The sequence below is a fragment of the Danio rerio genome, chromosome 4 (assembly GCF_052040795.2).
Source record: "Danio rerio strain M-AB ecotype USA chromosome 4, GRCz13ab, whole genome shotgun sequence".
NCBI lineage: Eukaryota > Metazoa > Chordata > Actinopteri > Cypriniformes > Danionidae > Danio > Danio rerio.
The window spans coordinates 35,185,329-35,207,150 of record NC_141024.2 but is presented as its reverse complement, the minus strand read 5'-3'; the positions used below and the strand labels follow the sequence as shown (position 1 = coordinate 35,207,150).

The window sequence follows — 21,822 nt, the reverse complement described above, 5'->3', positions numbered from 1 at the left end:
TTGTAAGGGCGTTGTGGCTTACACAGAGGCCTTTTTTCTGAGAATGCCAGTTCGTCAGCAGATAGTGTTGCCATATAAAGTTACTGTTTTGCAGTGGCTCGTTGGTCAAGGGGTATGATTCTCGCTTAGGGTGCCCTTGATTCATTAGAGAAAGTTTTCTGACTATCTGATGCTTTTAAGGCCATGTGAAATTCTGTCAATTTAGTGGCTCGTTGGTCTAGGGGTATGATTCTTGCTTCGGGTGTGAGAGGTCCCGGCTTCAAATCCCAGACGAGCCCTTGCAGGTGTCATGTGTTTTACAGGGCACTATGTCTTTCATTAAAATGTCTTTCGAAGAATTCCAGTTTGTCAGCAGATAGTGTCGCCACCTAAAACATTCCTTTGCATAGTGGCTTGCTGGTCTAGGCGTATGATTTTCGTTCATGCAATGAGAAATCCCAGATTCAAATTTCGGTTGAGCCCTTACAGTTGTCTGCTGTTTTGTAAGGTCGTTGTGGCTTACACAGAGGCCTTTTTTCTGAGAAAGCCAGTTTGTCAGCAGATAGTGTTGCCATATAAAGTTGCTGTTTTGCAGTGGCTCGGTGGTCTAGGGGTATGACTCTCACTTAAGGTGCCCTTGATTCGTTAGAGAAAGATTTCTGACTATCTGACGCCTTGTGAAGTTGTCTCGATTTAGTGGCTCATTGGTCTATGGGTATGATTCTCGCTTCGGTTGCGAGAGGACCCGGGTTCAATACACGGATGAGCCCTTGTAGGTGTACTGTGTTTTACAGGGCATTATGTCTTTCGTAAAAACGTCTTTCAAAGAATTCCAATTTGTCAGCAGATAGTGTCGCCACATAAAATATTTCTTGCATAGTGGCTTGCTTGTCTAGGAGTATGATTCTCGTTCATGCCATGAGAAATCCTAGGTTCAAATTTCAGTTGAACCCTTACAGTTGTCTTTTGTTTTGTATGGGCGTTGTGGCTTACACAGAGGCCTTTTTTCTGAGAATGCCGGTTTGTCAGCAGATAGTGTTGCCATGTAAAGTGGCTGTTTTGCAGTTGCTCGTTGGTCTACGGGCTTGATTCTCGCATAAGGTGCGAGAGGTCCTGTTTTCAAAGCCTGGACGAACCATTGCAGAAGTCCCGGGTCCAAATGAAGCAAAAGCCCTGCTTCAATGTTTGTAAGATAAGGATTTCTGACCATCTGTTTCTTCTGATGTCTTGTGAAATATTCAAGCTTTTGTGGCTTGTTGGTCTAGGGGTATGATTCTCGCTTAGGGTGCGAGAGGTCCCGGGTTCAAATCCCGGACGAGCCCTTGCTTTTATTCTGTTGTTTTACTGGGCATTATGGCTTTCATAAAAAAACAATTTTCGAAGAATTCCAGTTTGTCAGCAGATAGTGTCGGCACATAAAACATTCCTTTCCATAGTGGTTTGGTTGTCTAGGAGTATGCTTTTCGTTCATGCCGTGAGAAATCCCAGATTCAAATTTCGGTTGAGCCCTTACAGTTGTCTGCTGTTTTGTAAGGGCATTGTGGCTTACACAGAGGCCTTTTTTTTGAGGATGCCAGTTCGTCAGCAGATAGTGTTGCCATATAAAGTTACTGTTTTGCAGTGGCTCGTTGGTCTAGGGGTATGATTCTCGCTTAGGGTGCCCTTGATTTGTTAGAGAAAGTTTTCTGACTATCTGATGCTTCTGAGGCCATGTGAAATTCCCTCAATTTAGTGGCTCGTTGGTCTAGGGGTATGATTCTTGCTTCGGGTGTGAGAGGTCCCGGGTTCAAATCCCAGACGAGCCCTTGCAGGTGTCATGTGTTTTACAGGGCACTATGTCTTTCATTAAAATGTCTTTCGAAGAATTCCAGTTTGTCAGCAGATAGTGTCGCCACATAAAACATTCCTTTGCATAGTGGCTTGCTGGTCTAGGCGTATGATTTTCGTTCATGCAATGAGAAATCCCAGATTCAAATTTCGGTTGAGCCCTTACAGCTGTCTGCTGTTTTGTAAGGTCGTTGTGGCTTACACAGAGGCCTTTTTTTCTGAGAATGCCAGTTTGTCAGCAGATAGTGTTGCCATATAAAGTTGCTGTTTTGCAGTGGCTCGGCGGTCTAGGGGTTTGACTCTCACTTAGGGTGCCCTTGATTCGTTAGAGAAAGATTTCTGACTATCTGACGTCTTGTGAAATTGTCTCAATTTAGTGGCTCATTGGTCTATGGGTATGATTCTTGCTTCGGTTGAGAGAGGACCCGGGTTCAATTACCGGATGAGCCCTTGCAAGTGTACTGTGTTTTACAGGGCATTATGTCTTTCGTAAAAACGTCTTTCAAAGAATTCCAATTTGTCAGCAGATAGTGTCGCCACATAAAATATTTCTTGCATAGTGGCTTGCTGGTCTAGGAGTATGATTCTCGTTCATGCCATGAGAAATCCTGGGTTCCAATTTCAGTTGAACCCTTACAGTTGTCTTTTGTTTTGTATGGGCGTTGTGGCTTACACAGAGGCCTTTTTTCTGAGAATGCCGGTTTGTCAGCAGATAGTGTTGCCATGTAAAGTGGCTGTTTTGCAGTTGCTCGTTGGTCTACGGGCTTGATTCTCGCATAAGGTGAGAGAGGTCCCGTTTTCAAAGCCTGGACGAACCATTGCAGAAGTTCCGGGTTCAAAAGAAGCAAAAGCCCTGCTTCAATGTTTGTTAGATAAGGACTTCTGACCATCTGTTGCTTCTGATGTCTTGTGAAATATGCAAGCTTTTATGGCTAGTTGGTCTAGGGGTATGATTCTCACTTTGGGTATGAGAGGTCCCGGGTTCAAATCCCGGATGAGTCCTTGCAGTTTCTCTGTTGTTTAACAGGGCAATATGGCTTTCATAAAAAACGTTTTTCGAAGAATTCCAGTTTGTCAGCAGATATTGTCGGCACATAAAACATTCCTTTGCATAGTGGCATGGTTCTCTAGGAGTATGATTCTCGTTCATGCCATGATAAATCCCAGATTCAAATTTCGGTTGAGCCCTTACAGTTGTCTGCTGTTTTGTAAGGGCGTTTTTTGTAAGGGTGTTTTGTAAGAGGCCTTTTTTCTGAGAATGCCAGTTCGTCAGCAGATAGTGTTGCCCTGTAAAGTTGCTTTCTGAGTGAACTATGCTTTTAAGCCAGGGGTCACCAAACCTGTTCCTGGAGGTCTTAAAATGACAACCAAAGAGTTTGTTTCCAGTTTTTTCCAGTTGTTTACACACAATTTCTGAAAGCATGTTTCATATTGTCAGAACTCTACACACAAATCCCAAAACACACACACATTGGGCAAAACTCTTCAATTCTTCTGCAAAATGAAACTATACGTTCAAAACAATGTGATTTCTTCTCAAAATGGTATTTTGTTTTCAAATGACACACACAAGCCATCACATTAACAGACATTCATAAGATAAGTTAAACACTAATGTGCTTAATGTAAAACACTATGACGACTTCTTCTCTATTCATCATAATGACTTTCTGTTAGCCTTTTTCAGTTCAGTGTTACACTTACTACAGACAGTACATAGACCTACAGAAGTGCATTGTAAAATTTTTCTGAAAATTGTTTTTATACAAAACAAACAAATACCGAATATATTTTACTGTATTTTCCCCACAAAAACAGCGTACAAAGTGTTGATCCCAACCAACACAAAGTTGCAGAAAATGTGGTCTACATATACCATCAACAGAAGTGTTTACTAAATACAGTTACAGAAAATACATAAATAAATAAATAAAAAAACAGCTATACTGCATTCTCTTTTCTGTTTTGGTGTGGCCAAGCAGTGGGGGAAATGTAACCTTGCATGACAAATCCAGCCATGAAAAGCATCAACTGCTATAGCTTGGAGAAGGGGTATAGGTGTGTTTGGATTTCGGTCATACACTTTTCATCTACAGGCAGGAAAAAAATCCTCAATAGGTTTGAGGAATGGAGATTATGGAGAGGGAGATAAACAACTAAAAAACATGGGTGTGCAGTAAACTAGTTGTGAATCAGATGAGCTCTCAAATGTAATTCAATTTGTCGCACTATCCATTATGCCTCAAAGCTATACAGTTTTATAATTTATTTCATTAAGCTCTATGAAAAAAGCACACGCACCAACCTGAACTAAGGCGCTGCTGGGATTTGAGCCCAGGATCTCCTGTTTACACGACAGGCACTTTGACCAGCTAAGCCACAGCACCACAAAAATTAATTGTAAGAGACATTTGCCCGATAACAAAAATCGAAGAAGAAAAAAATACACAACAAAAAACAGCATGTCAGGATGCAGAAAATGCTGACCAGATGGATGTGGTCTTTTAGAGTCTGGATGATCATGTCTCAAACTTGACCGGTAACCTGGCCTCTGTTCAAGATCAAAGCAAAAAATGCATTAATTTTTTTTATTTAATCTATCCTTTATCATGTGTTAAGTGTTTTTTGGAACCTCCAGTTACATTACATCCAAACCCACTTTCAGCTCGGAAAATGGAAATCATTTAATCTAAGATAATGGAAAGCGCATTGGACTTCTTGGCTGTGAGCCGAGTCATTTAAAGGTTTTGGGTTCGAGTCCCACAAGAGTTGCAAGCTTTGCCCTTTTTCTTCACTGACTTAAGGTGTGGTGCGTTTCCAACATTTCAGGCATCTGTCCATCCCGTTTTGCTTTTTTCTTTCATTGCGCAGTGCAGGCTCAGATACTAGGGGTACTCTACAATAAAGCCGATGACTTAATTGAGCTGTTTTAAATAAGGGAGATTAGAAAACGGTGTAGGGCCGAGTGGACTTGAGGAATGACTCGAAGGCAACCTGTGGTTTAGGGCAAAAGTGACTGCCATCTATTGTTAAGATCACGCATTTTGGATTTGTCATACAAGAGCCTCTTTATGCATGTGCAAAGTAACTGAGTAGAAAGCATAGTAAATTTTGCTTCACCCGCACTGTCTTAGATGAAACTGCATTTGGAAGTATCGTATCCAGAGGTTTTTTCTTTTAGTGTTAAGACTAACGGCTGTTTCACACCGCAAGCGCCAGCAGCGCGTGAGCAGAGCGTATTTTTTCGGCGTCCATGTTAACAGATTAGAGCTTTCACAATGCACACAGTAGCAGTGCGTCAGAGCGAGGCGTGAGCGTCGCTGAAGCAGCAGTGCAGCGATAGTTTCGACGCCGGGTCTATTTTTGACGCGCTGCTCACGCTCAATTAAAGTGACAGTGCATTGATAATGACCAAAACACAATGAATGACAGTAAAAAGTAGCAATTTTACCCAATACATGCCTTAATAATGTCAACTGATTTATATATAGTCAATTGTAACCCAGGTTACTAGTGGGTAGTACACAGCAATAGAGCAAATAGAAACACCCTTATAAATATGAAAAAAAAAACATTGGCAGAATACTCGATTAAATATTATATATTAAAATTATGTATTTATATAAATAATTCATAATAGAGTATTATACAGCATTCAAGGGAATAGTGCTTTAGAAGAACATCATCGTGCCTTAGACTATAGCAGCAGATCAGCTTTACAAACAATAACAAATCTCTGTCTGTTAGCTTGTGTTTACCATTGCTATGGTGATTCAGTGTTCGCAAGGGAATGCAGAGATGTAAGTTGTTATATTAATAACAGTAGAAAACTATTAGATTTATATCTTTTAATGTTTTAAATGTGTATTAACTGTAAAAATTAACCATTAATAAGATGCTGAAATGATTTCTATCATATATTTTTAATGAAGGATTGAGAGAAAAAAACAAGACTTGTATCTGTGAGTGAAATCTGCACACGAGTGCCACCTGGAGTTTTCCTGGTTTTTCGCTTTGATTTTGAATGATTTCCTTGGTGAGTTCGTGATTTTTTTTATTATTGTTTTCATTATAACATGATTTAAACTAGTGTCAAAAATGTGTTTCATTAATTAACCATTTGTTTGGTTCAGTAAAAACACAGTATTATACACAGTATTATACAAGTGATTGTGTAAAGTTTAAGTGAGAGAGTAAAATGCTGTCATTTGTAAAAAGAAAATGCCAAATAGGAGAGAGAAATAGGAAAAACACAGAAATTCAGCAGAGAGAAGCATATACATGGTCATTTATTGTTGCTGTTTATTTACAAATGTGTTAAGCTGAGATAATGCATACACTGTAAAATGCTAATGGTTTTTTTTCTCCCCTTTGTTTGTTTGCTTGTGCATCTTCTTCTGGTTTTTCATCGGTGAGATGTTCTATTGAAGTCAGTTGCTGAATGTGATCTGCTCTGCATTCAAATTAATTGAAGTGTGAACTCTTTTCTGGATTTGGATTGTCTCAACTTCCATCGGTGCGTGTCTAATTGTGGAGTTGGACTGGCGAGCCTCCCATTAAGTGGATTTTTTGGATACACCTGTTGGAAAGATACAAAGTAAAACCTATTCAGCGTCATGGTAGGAGTGTAAATTTACAACACACTCACAAGTGCAACATCCTGGATCTCTGGAACTGAATGTGCAACCTAGTTGTTTTGCAAAAGAATCTTTTTGAGTGTTCATCACCTGTACTGGACTTTTGGGACATTTTGAAATGTTTTAAGTGAATGTTTTATTTTCATTTTTATTTTATTTGTACATTGTTTCATTGGAGTGTTCATTTGTTGCAATTTTTGAAGCTTTATAGAGAGAAGTTAATTGATTTAAGAAGGGAAACCTTGATTATATATTGAATAATAAAACTATTTTAATATTGTAATATTAAGAGGGTTTTGGACGATGGCATTATATAGCATGGTATGGTGATGCGTAACCAATTGGACTTTAAACTTTTTAAGTCTAGACATTCAAACATGCAGTGCTACCGTTTTTACCGTTTCTTTTTTTGATTAAACAATAACCCCCTGTCTGGTTTTGTGGCTTAGTTGGTCAAAACACCTGTCTAGTAAACAGAAGATCCTATGTATGAATCCCAGCACTACCTTATCTGCAGTGAGCTGTGCTTTTATGGGCCAGAGAGTACCAAAAATTGCTTTCTGTGCAACAGTGCTAGAGGCAGGAGCTCTGTGGTGCAATGGATAGTGCATTGGACTTCTAGGCTGTGAGCTGAGACCACTGCGAGCCAGGACGAGCCGGGGCAATTGCCCAGGAGGTTAAGCAGTGAGGCCGAAATCATGTTGCGTTTCCACTGTTCGGCTAGTAGCTCGCAGCACGTCACGCAAACCCCGCCCCATAACATCCCCCGAATCAAACGTCACACAACCCGCCCACTTCAGCGGGAATCAGCCAGATAAAGCACACCATCACATCCTCACGAAACCATTCAAATAAAGACAACTGAAACAAACAATTGACACGTTACTGTACAACATTACATTGTATGTCTATACGCACATGCCTGTGTGTTCTCATTCATTATATTCATTTATTCACCGACCGACTGAATTTGAAACTAATTTTCATGCGAAGCAACACGCCCCTTCAGCTACTCCAGAACGCAGCAGCATGAGTGGTCTTTAATGAATTGAAAAGAGCACGTCACTCCGCTACTTACCCGTTTGCACTGGCTGCCAGTTTCTGCTCGCATCAAATTCAAAGCTCTGATGTTTGCCTACAAAGCAATCTCTGGCTTTGCTCCCTCTTATCTGCTCTCACTTTCATTTTTTGCGATTTTTCAAAAAATTTTCATTTTGGTGATTTTTCAAAAAAAATTTCATTTTTTGTGATTTTTTCAAATTTTTTTTTATTTTTTTGCGATTCTTTGTGATTTTTCAAAATAATTTCATTTTTTGTGATTTTTCAAAAAAATTTCATTTTTTGTGATTTTTCAAAAAATTTCGATTTTTTTGTGATTTTTAAAAATTTTTTCATTTTTTGTGATTTTTCAAAAAATTTTCATTTTTTTTGTTATTTTTCAAAAAAATTTCATTTTTTGATTTTTCAAAAAATTTTCATTTTTTTGTTATTTTTCAAAAAATTTCGATTTTTTGTTATTTTTCAAAAAAATTCATTTTTGTGATTTTTCGAAAAATTTTCAATTTTTTATTTTTCAAAAAATTTCGATTTTTTGTTATTTTTCAAAATAATTCATTTTTGTGATTTTTTGCGATTTTTCAAAAATTTTTCATTTTTTGTGATTTTTTGTTATTTTTCAAAAAATTTTGATTTTTTGTTATTTTTCAAAAAATTTTGATTTTTTGTTATTTTTTTTAAAATAATTCATTTTTTGTGATTTTTCAAAAAATGTTCATTTTTTGTGATTTTTCAAAAATTTTTAATTTTTGGTGATTTTTCAAAAAAATGTCGATTTTTTGTGATTTTTCAAAAAATTTAGATTTTTTGTGATTTTTCAAAAATTTTTCATTTTTTTTATTTTTCAAAAAAATTCGATTTTTTGTTATTTTTCAAAAAATTCATTTTTTGTGATTTTTTGCGATTTTTCAAAAAAATTTCATTTTTTGTGATTTTTTGTTATTTATCCAAAAATTTTCAGTTTTAATTTTTTTAAAAATTTCAATTTTTTTTTTTCAAAAAATTTAAATTTTTTGTTATTTTTCAAAAAAAATCATTTTTGGTGATTTTTCAAAAAAATTTCATTTTTTGTGAATTTTCAAAAAATTAATTTTTTTTGTGATTTTTAGTGATTTTTAATTTTTTGTGATTTTTAGTGATTTTTAAAAATTTTTTAATTTTTTGTGATTTTTCAAAAAAATTAGTTTTTTGTGATTTTTAGTGATTTTTCAGTTTTCTTTTTTGTGATTTTTTCAAAAAATTTAATTTTTTTGTGATTTTTAGTGATTTTTCAAAAAATGTTCTTTTTTTGTTATTTTTAAAAAAGATAGCATTTTTTGCGTTTTTTCGAAAAATGTGCATTTTTTGTGATTTTTCAAAAAATTTCGATTTTTTGTGATTTTTCAAAAAATTTTCATTTTTTTGTTATTTTTTAAAAAAAATCGATTTTTTGTTATTTTTAAAAAAATTCATTTTTTGTTATTTTTTGCGATTTTTAGAGATTTTTAATTTTTTGTGATTTTTAGTGATTTTTCAAAAATTTTTCATTTTTGTGATTTTTCAAAAATTTTTCATTTTTTTGTGATTTTTAGTGATTTTAAATTTTTGGGGATTTTTTGTTATTTTTCAAAAAATGTTCATTTTTTGTGATTTTTAGTGATTTTTAATTTTTTGTGATTTTTAGTTATTTTTAGTGATTTTTCAAAATTTTTTCATTTTTTGATTTTTCAAAAAATTTGTTTTTTTGTGATTTTTATTGATTTTTCAAAGTTTTCATTTTTTGTGATTTTTCAAAAATTTTACATTTTTTGTGATTTTTTAGTGATTTTTCAAAAAAATTTCATTTTTTTATTTTTCAAAAAATTTCGAATTTTTGTCATTTTTTGCGATTTTTAAAAAAATATCATTTTTTGTGATTTTTTGTTATTTTTCCAAAAATTTTCATTTTTTATTTTTTAAAAAAAATGTTCATTTTTGGTGATTTTTCAAAAAAATTTCATTTTTTGCAATTTTTCAAAACAATTTCATTTTTTGTGATTTTTAAAAAAATTTCGATTTTTTGCGATTTTTCAAAAAAATGTCATTTTTTGTTATTTTTTGTTATTCATCCAAAAATTTTCATTTTTTGTTATTTTTCAAAACATTACGATTTTTTGTTATTTTTTCAAAAAATTTTAATTTTTTGTGATTTTTAGTGATTTTTCAAAAAAAATTCATTTTTTGCGATTTTTCAAAAAATTTCTTTTTTTGAGATTTTTAAAAAGAATTCATTTTTTTGCGATTTTTTGATTTTTCAAAAAAATTTCATTTTTTGTGATTTTTCAAAAAATTAGCTTTTTTTGTGATTTTTCAAAAATTTGCATTTTTTGTTATTTTTTAAAAAAAATAGATTTTTTGTTATTTTTCAAAAAATTCATTTTTTGTGATTGCGTTTTTTTTAAAAAAATGCATTTTTTGTGATTTTTCAAAAAATTTGCATTTTTTGTGATTTTTCAAAAAATTTTCATTTTTTGTGATTTTTCAAAAAATTTTCATTTTTTTGTGATTTTTAGTGATTTTTCAAAAAAAAATCATTTTTTGTGATTTTTTGCAATTTTTCAAAAAAAATTCATTTTTTGTGATTTTTTGTTATTTATCCAAAAATGTTCGTTTTTTGTTATTTTTCAAAAAATGTTTATTTTTTTGTGATTTTTCAAAAAATTTCGATTTTTTGTGATTTTTCATAAAATTTTCATTTTTTGTTTTTTTTCAAAAAATTTCAATTTTTTGTTATTTTTCAAAAAATTTTCATTTTTTGTGATTTTTTGTGATTTTTAAAAAAAAATCATTTTTGTGATTTTTTGCAATTTTTCAAAAAAATTTCATTTTTATGTGATTTTTTGTTATTTATCCAAAAATTTTCATTTTTTGTTATTTTTCAAAAAATGTCTATTTTTTGTTATTTTTCAAAAAATTTTCATTTTTTGTGATTTTTCAAAAATTTTGATTTTTGTGATTTTTCAAAAATTTTTCATTTTTTTGTTATTTTTCAAAAAATTTAGATTTTTTGTTATTTTTCAAAAAAATTTCATTTTTTGTGATTTTTAGTGATTTTTAAAAAAAAATTCATTTTTTGTGATTTTTTGCAATTTTTAAAAAAAAATTCATTTTTTTGTGATTTTTTGTTATTTATCCAAAAATGTTCATTTTTTGTTATTTTTCAAAAAATGTTCATTTTTTGTGATTTTTCAAAAAATTTCGATTTTTTGTGATTTTTCAAAAAATTTTCATTTTTTGTGATTTTTCAAAAAAAAAATATTTTTTGTCATTTTTAGTGATTTTTCAAAAAAGTTAAATTTTTTGCGATTTTTCAAAAAATTTTCATTTTTTGTGATTTTTCAAAAAATTTTTCATTTTTGTGATTTTTTGTGATTTTCAAAAAATTTTAATTTTTTGCGTGTTTTCCAAAAATTTTAATTTTTTGCAATTTTTCAAAAAAAATTAATTTTTTGCGATTTTTCAAAAAAATTTCATTTTTTGTGATTTTTCAAAAAATTTTCATTTTTTGTGATTTTTTGCGATTTTTCAAAAAAATTAAAATTTTTGTGATTTTGCGATTTTCAAAAAATTTTAATTTTTTGCGTTTTTTTTTTGCGATTTTCAAAAAATTTTAATTTTTTGCTTGTTTTCAAAAAATTTTAATTTTTTGCAATTTTTCAAAAAATTTAAGTTTTTTGCGATTTCAAAAATTTTTCATTTTTTGCGATTTTTCAAAAAATGTTCATTTTTTGTGATTTTTTTGCGATTTTTCAAAAAAATTTACATTTTTGTGATTTTTTGCAATTTTCAAAAAATTTTCATTTTTTGCGTTTTTTCAAAAAATTTTCAATTTTTTTGTTAATTTTCAAAAAAATTAGATTTTTTGTTATTTTTCGAAAAATTCATTTTTTGTGTTTTTTCAAAAAATTTTCATTTTTTGTGATTTTTCAAAAAAATTTCATTTTTTGTTATTTATCCAAAAATTTTCATTTTTTATTTTTCAAAAAATTTCGATTTTTTGTTATTTTTCAGAAACTTTTCATTTTTAGTGATTTTCCAAAAAAAAATCATTTTTTGTGATTTTTAGTGATTTTTCAAAAAAGTTTAATATTTTGTGATTTTTCAAAAAATTTTTATTTTTTGTGATTTTTCAAAAAATTTAAAATTTTTGTGATTTTTTGCGATTTTCAAAAAATTTTCATTTTTTGCGTTTTTTCAAAAAAATTTCATTTTTTGAGATTTTTCAAAACATTTTAATTTTTTGTGATTTTTTCCGATTTTTCACAAAATTTTCATTTTTTGTGATTTTTCAAAAAAATTTTCATTTTTGTGATTTTTCAAAAATTTTAATTTTTTTGAATTTTTTATTATTTTTTATTTTTCGTGATTTTTAAAGATTTTTTGTGCTTTTTCAAGATTTTATCATTTTTCGTGATTTTTCTTGATCTTTCAAGATTTTTTCATTTTTTTTATTTTTTGAGGTTTTTCCATTTCTCGAGATTTTTCGTGACACTGAAGCGGTTCCAACAGTACATTCTCAGCAAAGATAGGCTTTATTTCATTTTTTAAATTACTATATTAAAAATATATATCATGCTGGCAACATTTCATGCAAACTACAACTTGTAACTCACAGAAACCCCCAAAGGACAGGCCTCTTCCTGCAGTGGCGGCCAGCTCCAGCTCATCGGGTTCTAGAGGTGACGGTGGATGAGCAGATGATGCACTACTTGTGAAAAACCCTCAATGCTTTTGAAGCACAAGGTGCACAGCAAATTCATTGGTGTTCAAATTTTAAGTGTTGTGGTAATTCAGAGTGAAGTGTTAAAATTGTAGAGTTATATAAAGCGTCATACACTAAAGCTCCAGCCGATCTTTATGACACACAGACATCAAGAATCAGGATATGAACCTCAACCATGGTTGCTAAAAAGAAAAAAGCTGCATATTTCATGCTGGGTGCCAGCATAGTACAAAGCTCCCAGCATGCATTGCATCATAAATAAATTATGCAGCTTTATGTTGTTACAATCTCTTTCTTTTTATTTATTTTGTGTTGTGTTTAGGAGGTAATATTTCAGTAGTTTTTTTAATTGATTTTTATTTTTTTGTTTGTCACCATTATTGAGATTCAAAGACTAATTGTTGATGTCTGTGTGTTTTTAAGTGCTGCCATAGATCAAACATTCACATTGTAAATCATGCTTTTAAAGTCATTAATTGTTAAAGCTTCAGTGGTTTCATTTATGTATTTTATTTATTTCACACACATAACTAATATGACACTGAATTAGAAAACAAGCAGGAGAAGATGGCTTTGATATCAAAGTTAATCTCTTCAGACTGACTCTTACATTTTCTTTTGAATTTTCATGCTACATGTAAGAATAGTGTGATTAGCACTAATAATTATAGCATCCAAATAAATAAAACATTTTATAGCAAGAAGTTGAAGAGCCCTACTAAAGCAGACTCTGTCCTCCATCATGGTGACTTCAAATGAACAACAGAAATTTCATAAAGAGCTTTTGTTCACATGACAGAATTAAAGCCAAAGCTCAGTAATAAGTGAAGCTCCATGATGAGTTGTTTAATGTCATGAGTTGTTTTAAAGATGTTGAAAATAAAAATAAATTTTATTTTGTAATTTGTTTATTTTTTTAATAATTATTATTTTATTAAAAGTTTTATTCTCAGTTGATTTCATCTTTGGTTTTGGCTACTGCTGCCAGTATTTTGATATACATTTTACATATATTTTACACAATAAGAGTTTGCTAATTAACACTCTCTGAGTGGTAAAAATTTTTAACACTTTCAAAAGTGTTATTTTAACACTTTTATAGTGGTTCCCATATAAACACTGAGGGAGTGTTAATTTGAACTCTAAGGTAGTTAAATCTACAATCTAAAATTTGCAGTGTGTATAACCCTTTATTATTGTCTTTAATTGTTTATGTACCATAGCATAATCAATGAAACACAACATCAAAACACTGTGCTGATGAGATTGTCTTCTTGCTGCTTTGACACTGACTTTTGCCTATCTTGTGTTTTTTTTTTTTTTTTTTGTCCTTCTTTAGCAGTTGAGGACAAAGGCGGTCTGCCGAAGAAACCACTCAGCTCCTCTGAAAGACAAGGTATATCACATAATGAATGTCACTTATTAACATTTATTCATACTGTTGCAACATGAACTACAGTTGAGGGCCCTCCTGTGAAATATTTATTTAAGGTAATGGAGCAAGGACATGTTCACAGTACTTACGATAGTATATTATCTTCTGAAGAAAGTTTTATTTGTTTTATTATTTATGTTTTTCTATTGGCTACAGAACAAACAGTGTTAAGCTAGTTAAGCCTTTACTTTCTCAATCTGAATATGGTAGCACTTCAGTATAATAGTCCTTTAGTTAATCAATTTACTAACAATAAGTGTCACCAATCTTGTGCAGCATTTATTAATTACAGTTCAACATTAATGCATTATTAAAATCCAAAGTTGTGCTTGTTGACATTACTTAATGCACAGTGCATTAATGAACTAACGTTATTTAACTTAAACATAAAAAAATAATTAATGTATTAAACTTCTAAGTCATGTCAGTAAATGCATTAACTAATATTAACTAATGAACTATTACTCTAAAGTGTTACCTCAAAGGGTGACACTTTACAATAAGTTTGTATTAGTTAATGTCAAAGCATTTACTACCATAAACAAGCAATGAACAATATACTTAATACAGTATTTGTTCGTGTTACAGTCATCCATGCCAACTCACAGTCCATCAACTAAGCATTAAATATTATTTTAATAAAGCATTAGTACATGTTGAACTATGATTAAAAATGTTGTACAAGCATTGTTCATAATTAGTTCATGTTAGTAAATACATTATCTAATGAAACCTTATTGTAAAGTATGACCCAATATTATATACTGTCATCATGGTAAAGATAAATTATAAGAAATTAAGTTATTAGAACTATTATGTTTAGAAATGTGCCTGAACAAGTCCTCTCTCCATTACACATAAATTGTGAAAAATAAAGTCCAAAATTTAACAGGGGGGCTTATAATTCCGGCTTCAACTGTGTGCATTAATAAATAAAATTCATCACACTAAGACACTGTCTTCTGATAATCATAACTGTGCTCATTTAGGAGCCGGGGAAGCAAAGAGAAGAAAACGTTCCTGTGCAGATCTTTCACAGAAGCCCCACTCAGACTCTCCACTGTCTGCTGTAAGTTCATCGTTTGTACATCACAATTAGGTGGTGTATATACTCCTGAATACAGTTTTGTGAGCATAGATGGGGAGACTGTGCAAAAAGTATGATTATGTCAATGAAAAAGGTTTTAACTATTATACTTACTTTGTTGAAGGCTCCTGCGTCGACTTCTTTATTGGAGGCTCCTGCATCAGCCTCATCAGTTCCTGGCCAGTCTTCTTCATCGGCTCCTGCGTCAGCCTCATCAGTTCCTTGCCAGTCTTCTTCATCGGCTCCTGCGTCAGCCTCATCAGTTCCTTGCCAGTCTTCTTCATCGGCTCCTGCGTCAGCCTCATCAGTTCCTTGCCAGTCTTTTTCATCGGCTCCTGCATCAGCCTCATCAGTTTTTGCCTCGGCTTCTTCATCGGCTCCTGTATCAGCCTCAGCAGTTCCTGCCTTGTCTTCTTGATCAGCTCCTGTATCAGCCTCATCAGTTCTTGCCTTGGCTTCTTCTGACGTTCAACCTAGAAGGTCATCTGGTGGGTCAACACACAGTGACCCAGCACATTCTGAGGTAACTGTCAAAGTACTCTGTGGATGTTAAGATAAGAAAAATGTATACTTTAATACTACAAAAAATCAACTTTAACTGATTTTAACACAGTTTTGTCTCGGTTATTCTAATTACCAGGTGTCATTTCAGGGTTGGCACAAGATGTGGGAGTCTGGACATACTGAGGCTGAAGGAGGATACTGAAAGGGGACTCTTTCAGAGGGCCATGTCTTATAAAGACAAATATGGAAACAGAAAGTGGAGGAAAGTCCTAAAGGATGACCGGATGTGGTTTCACCCTCCAGAATTTCCTGGAATGGTGGAAGGAAAAGTCCCCTCAGCAGACTTTCGCAGCTCATCGCCTAAACCAAAGGTGCCAGGAGCTATTTGGGGAGGTGGAGGAGGCAAACTACAGGCCTCCGGTTCCTGCTGGTGATGAGCGCATTGGTCTGGAGTACCTGTTTTCCCAGTCCTCAGAGCCCTTCAGTGCTCCTGATCATTACGCTCAGACTAGAGAGACACTTCAGGCAGATGAGGATGAGGACGAAGATGTTCCTGCTGGGGTGGCAGAGGAAGAGGAAGAGCTGCAGGAGGAAGATGATGATGTGGGCTACTCCTCAGACCGCGAGAGGGACAGCCTGACTCCTCTGAGGAACCGTCTGTGCCTCACCGATCAGGCAGTGGCTGCTGAATTTGACCCCTGTGTGGAGGACGTGTGCGGTCCCAATCATCTGCCTGGGTACCAGCACGTAGAGGATCTGTGTAAAGTCCTTGTTGAGATCGCCCTGGAGGAAGGAAAACTTGCCTTAAATGAGTCGACCAGGCAAAAGGTCATCAGCGCCTGGAACAAGCTTGACCTCCATGACCGCAGCATCCAACAATTCGACAGCCTCTACTCTGCACGCTGGGGCAATGCTCTGTTTGGCCGCACCAGTGGAGATCCGACTGAGGCGTCCCTGGTGCAGAAGCTCAAGTTCAGCAAGCGGTACTCAGCCGCACACTTGGTGGACTCCAGAAAGAACCGGCTGATGTACTGCCTGGTCAAACAGCTGTGGCTTCATCCTGGTGTTGGAGGAAAAGCTAAAGGGTCACCGCTGAAACAGCAGATCACTAAACTGTACCAGCGTGTGCAGCAGAGAGTGACGGTGGACGATGATCAGCTCAGCAAACTCGGGATTCCCATCCTGAAAATAAATTCAAAGTGCGTAAGCGAGTTCATCAGGAGGCAGGAGGCACTGTCAGCCACAAACGTCACCGACCAGGGTCTGTCTGTCCTCCGTCGTCACCAGAGCGTCTCCAGCACCAGCCAGCCCCCCGCTGAGGAGCTTCCAGAGGAAAGACCCCATACCAGCCGGCCTGCAGTGCAGTATCCCATCACCACTTCTCTGGCCGGCACCCGAAAGTTGAAGCAAAGGCTCCCGCAAATCTTACCTGTCCCTCCCTCTGCTCTTGCTCAACCAGTTCCTGCGCCGGCCCATTCGATGCCCGCAGGACTCCGGCACACACACACTCTGCTGACTGCACCTCCCGCTGTTTCCTTGCCGCAGGCATCCACTCCGCTACTGTTGCCCTCAAGATCAACAGTCTACAAGAGGAAAAAGGCAGAACTCAGTGGCTCTGGACATCCAACCTCAGTGAAGGTTTACATCTGTGCTCTGTGTGGCCAACCAACTCAAGGCCACAAGAAATACAGAAAGAAGAGCTACTGTGAGAGCTCCAAAGCCTCCACGTCCACAAACCTTGCTGGGCAGACGTTTGACTGTTTTGAAGACTTTAAAAGGGCTGTGGACGTTCTCTTGGGCTCTCAGTCTCAGGCCTCCGAGTCTGTCTAACTGGACCTCTATCCATGTTGCGGTTCATAGTTCTTGACTTGTAACAGTGTTATTAACAGTTGACTGTTTCAGAGTACACATCGTTTTATACTAATTTGTAGATTGTAACTTATTCTTAATTTACAAAAGTTAAGCTTTTTTTTTTTTTACAGTTTGCACTAATTTGTTGATTGTTGTAGAAACAAATTTTATATTAACATTTGACTGTTTAAGTTTACAGTGTTTTACACTAATTTGTTGATTGTTGTAACACTGTTTTGTTCCAGAAATGTATGTTATATTAACAGTTTATTGTTTTACAGTTTACAGTATTTCTTTAATTGTTTTCTTGTTTTTATTTATTTATGTATGTATGTATGAATTTATTTATGTTTATTAAGTATATATTATCATAATGTTATTTAAAGTACTTTAATATAATTATTTTATTTAATTATTTATTTATTATAAAATTTTAGTAATAAAAAATATATAATTATGTTATTTAAAGTACTTTAATTATTACTTTGTGATAACTAATGTTGCTTTATATACTTTAATTGTTAGCTTTGTTTTTTTTTTAAGAGGATGTATTTATTTATTTTTTTATATCTAAATGCTTGACCTGGCAGTATTTTTTTATGTATACAAATATATCCTTATATCTATAACTGCTATCAGTAATATTAAAACTAATGATTGTAATAGTAATGTGTTTTTTATTATGTACAAAGTATATCTATAGTATACATTTTTATGTCAGGCAGGTCTAACAATATGTTTAGAACTTTTCTTTTGCACTTTTAATAAATTTGGATAATAAAATACAATCTCGTGTTTCTTTTTGTATGTGTTGGAAGGACTTCATTGGTTTTTAAAAATTGACTAAATCTTCTGATTTTGAATTTAATTTAGAATCATTATCTAAGTCTATGACAATAATATGCAGTCCATTTTAATAGTAACCTCTGGTACAGGCGCTCTGAAAAGTCTATTGCTCCTCTGTGTTTTTCCAAGTCCAGCTCTGGAGTCGATGACAGCTTATCCTGTTGCCGTCAGATGGGATGCCAGTGGATTCATCCTTAAACCACACTCCAACATCAAGCTCCACCTGCAACACACAAATACAAAAACTGTACATTATTCAAATATCCTATGCCATTACACTCTCAAAATAGAACTGTTGTAATTTGTTACAAAGTAGTTAGTTACTATAATTAAAATACTTACCCAGTAACAAAGTAAGGGATTATTATTCATTTTATGTAATTGTATTACTGCTATTAGAAATATGATGGTATATCTGTATAATATAATAGAACAGAAGCAAAATGTTTCCATTTTTTGTTATACAAACATATTTAAGGATAATTCTACTAAACATTATGCATTTATAAAAAAGTTTGACCTTTAATTACTACTATTACATATGAATATTTTATTTATAGAACTGATATTACATATATTAATTTATATATTCCATTTGTTGAGGTTTATGGGGATTTTGAGTGAACCATCAAAAGTAATTTAATTTAAAAAACAACTTAAATTTTAATAACAAACTTATTAAATGATCATTTCATGGTTCACTTTCATGCACAGTTAGGGTTGTTTGCTTTAATTTCAAAAGCACCACACCATATGCAACGTGTCCTGACAGTTACTACTATTTGTTTTGATGACATCACCAGGGGGTTGTTCACTCGCAAAAGCAGTTCATTCATGGTTTGCTGAAACTCAATCAACCAATCAGGTGCTGTAATTGCCTACACATCTAAAATGAAATTTGCACGCCGTACAGGTCGATCGCCGGACATCTGCCCAGGGAACGTGCAATGGTAACTGTAGACTGTAGACTCTCGTCCAACGAGAAGCCGCGATTGTCTACAGCTTGCTTAGACCCTGGGCTAATCGGAGGGATGCATTGTCTAAAGTTTAAAATCAGGGCCAATCAGCGCTAAGGATTTTCCAAAGTTTCTCTTGCTCTGAATGCTCAATTTATCGGGTCAGAAAGTTCATCTGCTGTCGAGATTAATTCGTATGTTAAAGTGATTTTGTGTGGAAAGTTATTTTTATACTGTTATATTGATGCACAGTATGTTTTGTTCACGACATGTTTAAAACATCTCACTTTTTGAGCAGTATTCGTGAGGCTGCGCCTTCAGAAAGTACACCTGTCGTAGAGATTTTGTGTGGTAAGTTATTTTTATACTGTTATATTGATGCACAGTATGTTCTGGTTACATCACGTTCGAAGTTTTTCACTCTTTGTGCAGCATTTTGTCTTTGTTCGTGAGGCTGCGCTGTCAGCAAATACACCTCTCATAGTGATTTAGAGCGGTAGGTTATTTTTATCCTGTTCTGATAAACAGTATGTTTTGCTCACATCACATTTAAAATATTTCACTGTGTGTGCAGTATTTTGTCTGTGTACCTGACACTGCGCTGTCAGACGTTCATCTATTACAGAGATTTTGTGCGGTAAGTTATTTTTATTGTTACATTAATGCTAAGGTCACATCATGTATGAAATATCTCATTCTTTGTGCAGTGTTTGGTCTGTGCTGGTGACGCTGTGTCGTCAGAAAGTTCACCTGTCCTAGAGATTTCGTGTTGTAGGTTATTTTTATACTGTGATATTACTTACATGTAAATATGGCTGCACAAAACCTGAAAAAGTTTAGCTTATGTATTATTTTCAACGCTCGTGTCGGTTTGATAGCTCCATATACATAGTAAACAGTTGTTTCATTAAAATATAGCAACCATCATGCTAATAAATAAATATCCCTTCATATACAGCAATATATGTGACCATGACAATTATTATCATTAGTTGTTACTATGAGAAGTAAAGAACATTTTAAGATCTTAGCTGGGACAAAACATATGATCCATACCTGTAGAAGGAGAAGGAGGGACGCGTTGTTCAGATGCCCTTGCCGCTGAGAGAGGTGGCGAGTGTTTGGGAGTTAACCCGAGTGGGGGAGAAACCCGTTCGTCTGCCCAGAGTGCCGGGGCGGCCTGAGGCTGGTGAGGAAAGGATCTTCCTGATGCCGTCTCCCAGCATGGGGAGGAGCAGGGGACGTGGGGCTCACCACCGAAGGGGAAAATGCTGAAAGGAGCCATCCCACAGAACCCGGGGGAGTCGCCGCGATCCACCATGATGCCAGAGCCTGCATCCATCCACCGAAGCGGGAGCGGAGCAGGAGACCAGAGATGCCGCCAGCCAGCCAGGAGAACCGCTGCCGGACGCCAGAAGACGGACGGGTAGATAGATTCCTCCACAGGGCTCCCAGCACGTCGTCGCATCTCTCAGCTGGTGGAGGACCGAGTGGCAGCGTGTCTGGAGAACCGAACCCCAATTTTTTTTTTCATTTTCCTCTCTCCCCTTTCCTGGTGTACTCTGTCTTTCCTTTTTTTTCATCTCCTGTTCTCTCGGCCCATCTCATATAGGTCTCGCAGGGGCTGTGGCGCCAACCCCCCCATTGTCTCCGTGAGGAGCTGCCGTCCCTGTTATTAATAAATAATTTTAAACTACGTCGGTTCTCCGCCTCCTTCTTCCAGGCGGCCAAAGGGCCGTGAACTTTATTACAGAGACTTATAGTGAAGTCCAGTGTTGTAATGAGAAACTAAATCATTTGGTGATGAAAGGTTAGTAATTTCAGGAAGAGAGTTAATACTAGCAAAAAAAGGATTTTAAATTAATATGTTTTATGTTACGGAAGGAAATAGTACGGAGAGATTTGGTGGAAGAAAGAGAGAGTGCAAAATTAAATCAGAGGAGAAAATTATCCGTTATAGGGAGTTCCTCAGCAGAGAGGTCAATGGGTGAAACACCAGAGCAGCAGATGAGGTTGAGGGTGTGTCCTTTAGAGTGTGTGGGAACATTGACATGCTGTTGAAGTCCAAAGCTCTCAAGACAGGATATAAAATCTCTTGTAAGGGAGTTATTAAAATTATCCACATGAATATTAAAATCTCCTAAAACCATAATATTAGGTGAGAGGGTGGTAATATGTGTTAAAAAGCAGCAAAGTCATTTAGAAATTCATTATTTAGTTTGGATGGACGATAAATTATGGAAACATTTGTAGGTGTGGATCCAGAAAGTTTTGAAATCATAGATTCGAATGAAGGAATAATGTGAAAATGTTTTTAAAGGAAAATGAGAAAGATTTTCAAGAATGTTTTCTCAAAAATGTCTACATTTGTTTCAGAAACAAAGTGCATAAAAGACCAGTTTCAGAACAATTTTGGAAAAAAATATTTGTGGAAATAGACGAAGAGGGAAAACTATATTAAAACTGTGGAACAATATTTTAGAATGGAAGAAAAAGAGACTGAATTTTACAAAACGTTTATGTTGAATACTCCTTATATTACGTACTCACTAGATGGTTTGAAAATAGATTTGCCAGAATGATTATGCTTGTTGTTTTCCTGTTTTGAAACCAACATAATGTCATAAGGAATGTTTGTAAATGATATTTTTATATGCTTCTGAACTGATGTTTTGAAAAAAAAAAAAAACATATACTTGGATCGATACAGAGAATATTAGCATGGCCCCTGCGAAAGGATGACACGCAAATCCGTGAAGCGCTCCATATTGCTGTTTTAGTGCGTGGGTAAAAGTACAGAAATGAAAAAAGACAAAAGGCTTTTCACGATTCCAAATGGTGCATGAGGATGGGTTTAGCAAATCGTGGGAGGTGCTGCTGGGTCAACTGGAAAGTCTACATGC

At 34.3% G+C, this 21,822-nt stretch overlaps 1 protein-coding gene, 2 long non-coding RNA genes and 2 other non-coding genes across 6 annotated transcripts; 4 read left to right on the top strand and 1 right to left on the bottom strand.

The window, feature by feature from the left end:
• Nucleotides 1–1,229: 1,229 nt before the first annotated feature.
• Nucleotides 1,230–1,301, top strand: trnap-agg (transfer RNA proline (anticodon AGG)). The gene has a single exon. It is a non-coding gene; the product is annotated as a tRNA-Pro (tRNA).
• A 4,270-nt stretch (nt 1,302–5,571) lies between these two features.
• Nucleotides 5,572–6,726, top strand: LOC141381715 (uncharacterized). The gene is made up of 3 exons (XR_015483732.1): nt 5,572–5,606; nt 5,739–5,842; nt 6,223–6,726. It is a non-coding gene; the product is annotated as an uncharacterized LOC141381715 (long non-coding RNA).
• A 6,008-nt stretch (nt 6,727–12,734) lies between these two features.
• On the bottom strand, nt 12,735–20,341 carry LOC147844823 (uncharacterized). Of its 2 annotated transcripts, XM_087249631.1 has the most exons (4): nt 19,976–20,341; nt 18,042–18,186; nt 14,877–15,302; nt 12,735–13,624 (listed from the first exon to the last, which is right to left on the bottom strand). In XM_087249631.1, the coding sequence occupies exons 3-4, from the start codon at nt 15,200–15,202 to the stop codon at nt 13,576–13,578; spliced, it is 375 nt and encodes a 124-aa protein (XP_087105757.1). In that variant the 5' UTR covers nt 15,203–15,302; nt 18,042–18,186; nt 19,976–20,341; the 3' UTR covers nt 12,735–13,575. The 2 variants fall into 2 exon arrangements, with proteins under 2 accessions (XP_087105757.1, XP_087105758.1); XM_087249632.1 differs by lacking the exons at nt 18,042–18,186; nt 19,976–20,341 and adding an exon at nt 15,400–17,153.
• LOC147844824 (uncharacterized) lies at nt 13,530–15,010 on the top strand. The gene is made up of 3 exons (XR_015483751.2): nt 13,530–13,636; nt 14,665–14,744; nt 14,887–15,010. It is a non-coding gene; the product is annotated as an uncharacterized LOC147844824 (long non-coding RNA).
• A 1,246-nt stretch (nt 20,342–21,587) lies between the features above and the next one.
• On the top strand, nt 21,588–21,692 carry LOC137495081 (U6 spliceosomal RNA). The gene has a single exon (XR_015485183.1). It is a non-coding gene; the product is annotated as a U6 spliceosomal RNA (small nuclear RNA).
• Nucleotides 21,693–21,822: the final 130 nt, after the last annotated feature.

Excerpts from the sequence above, each read along its gene's own strand:
- LOC147844823 (XM_087249631.1), bottom strand. The coding sequence starts at position 15,202 with ATGAGGCTGATACAGGAGCTGATCAAGAAGACAAGGCAGGAACTGCTG. Across the intron at positions 13,625-14,876 it reads ACGCAGGAGCCTTCAACAAA|AGGAGCTGAGTGGTTTCTTC; the intron begins GTAAGTATAATA and ends CTTGTCTTTCAG.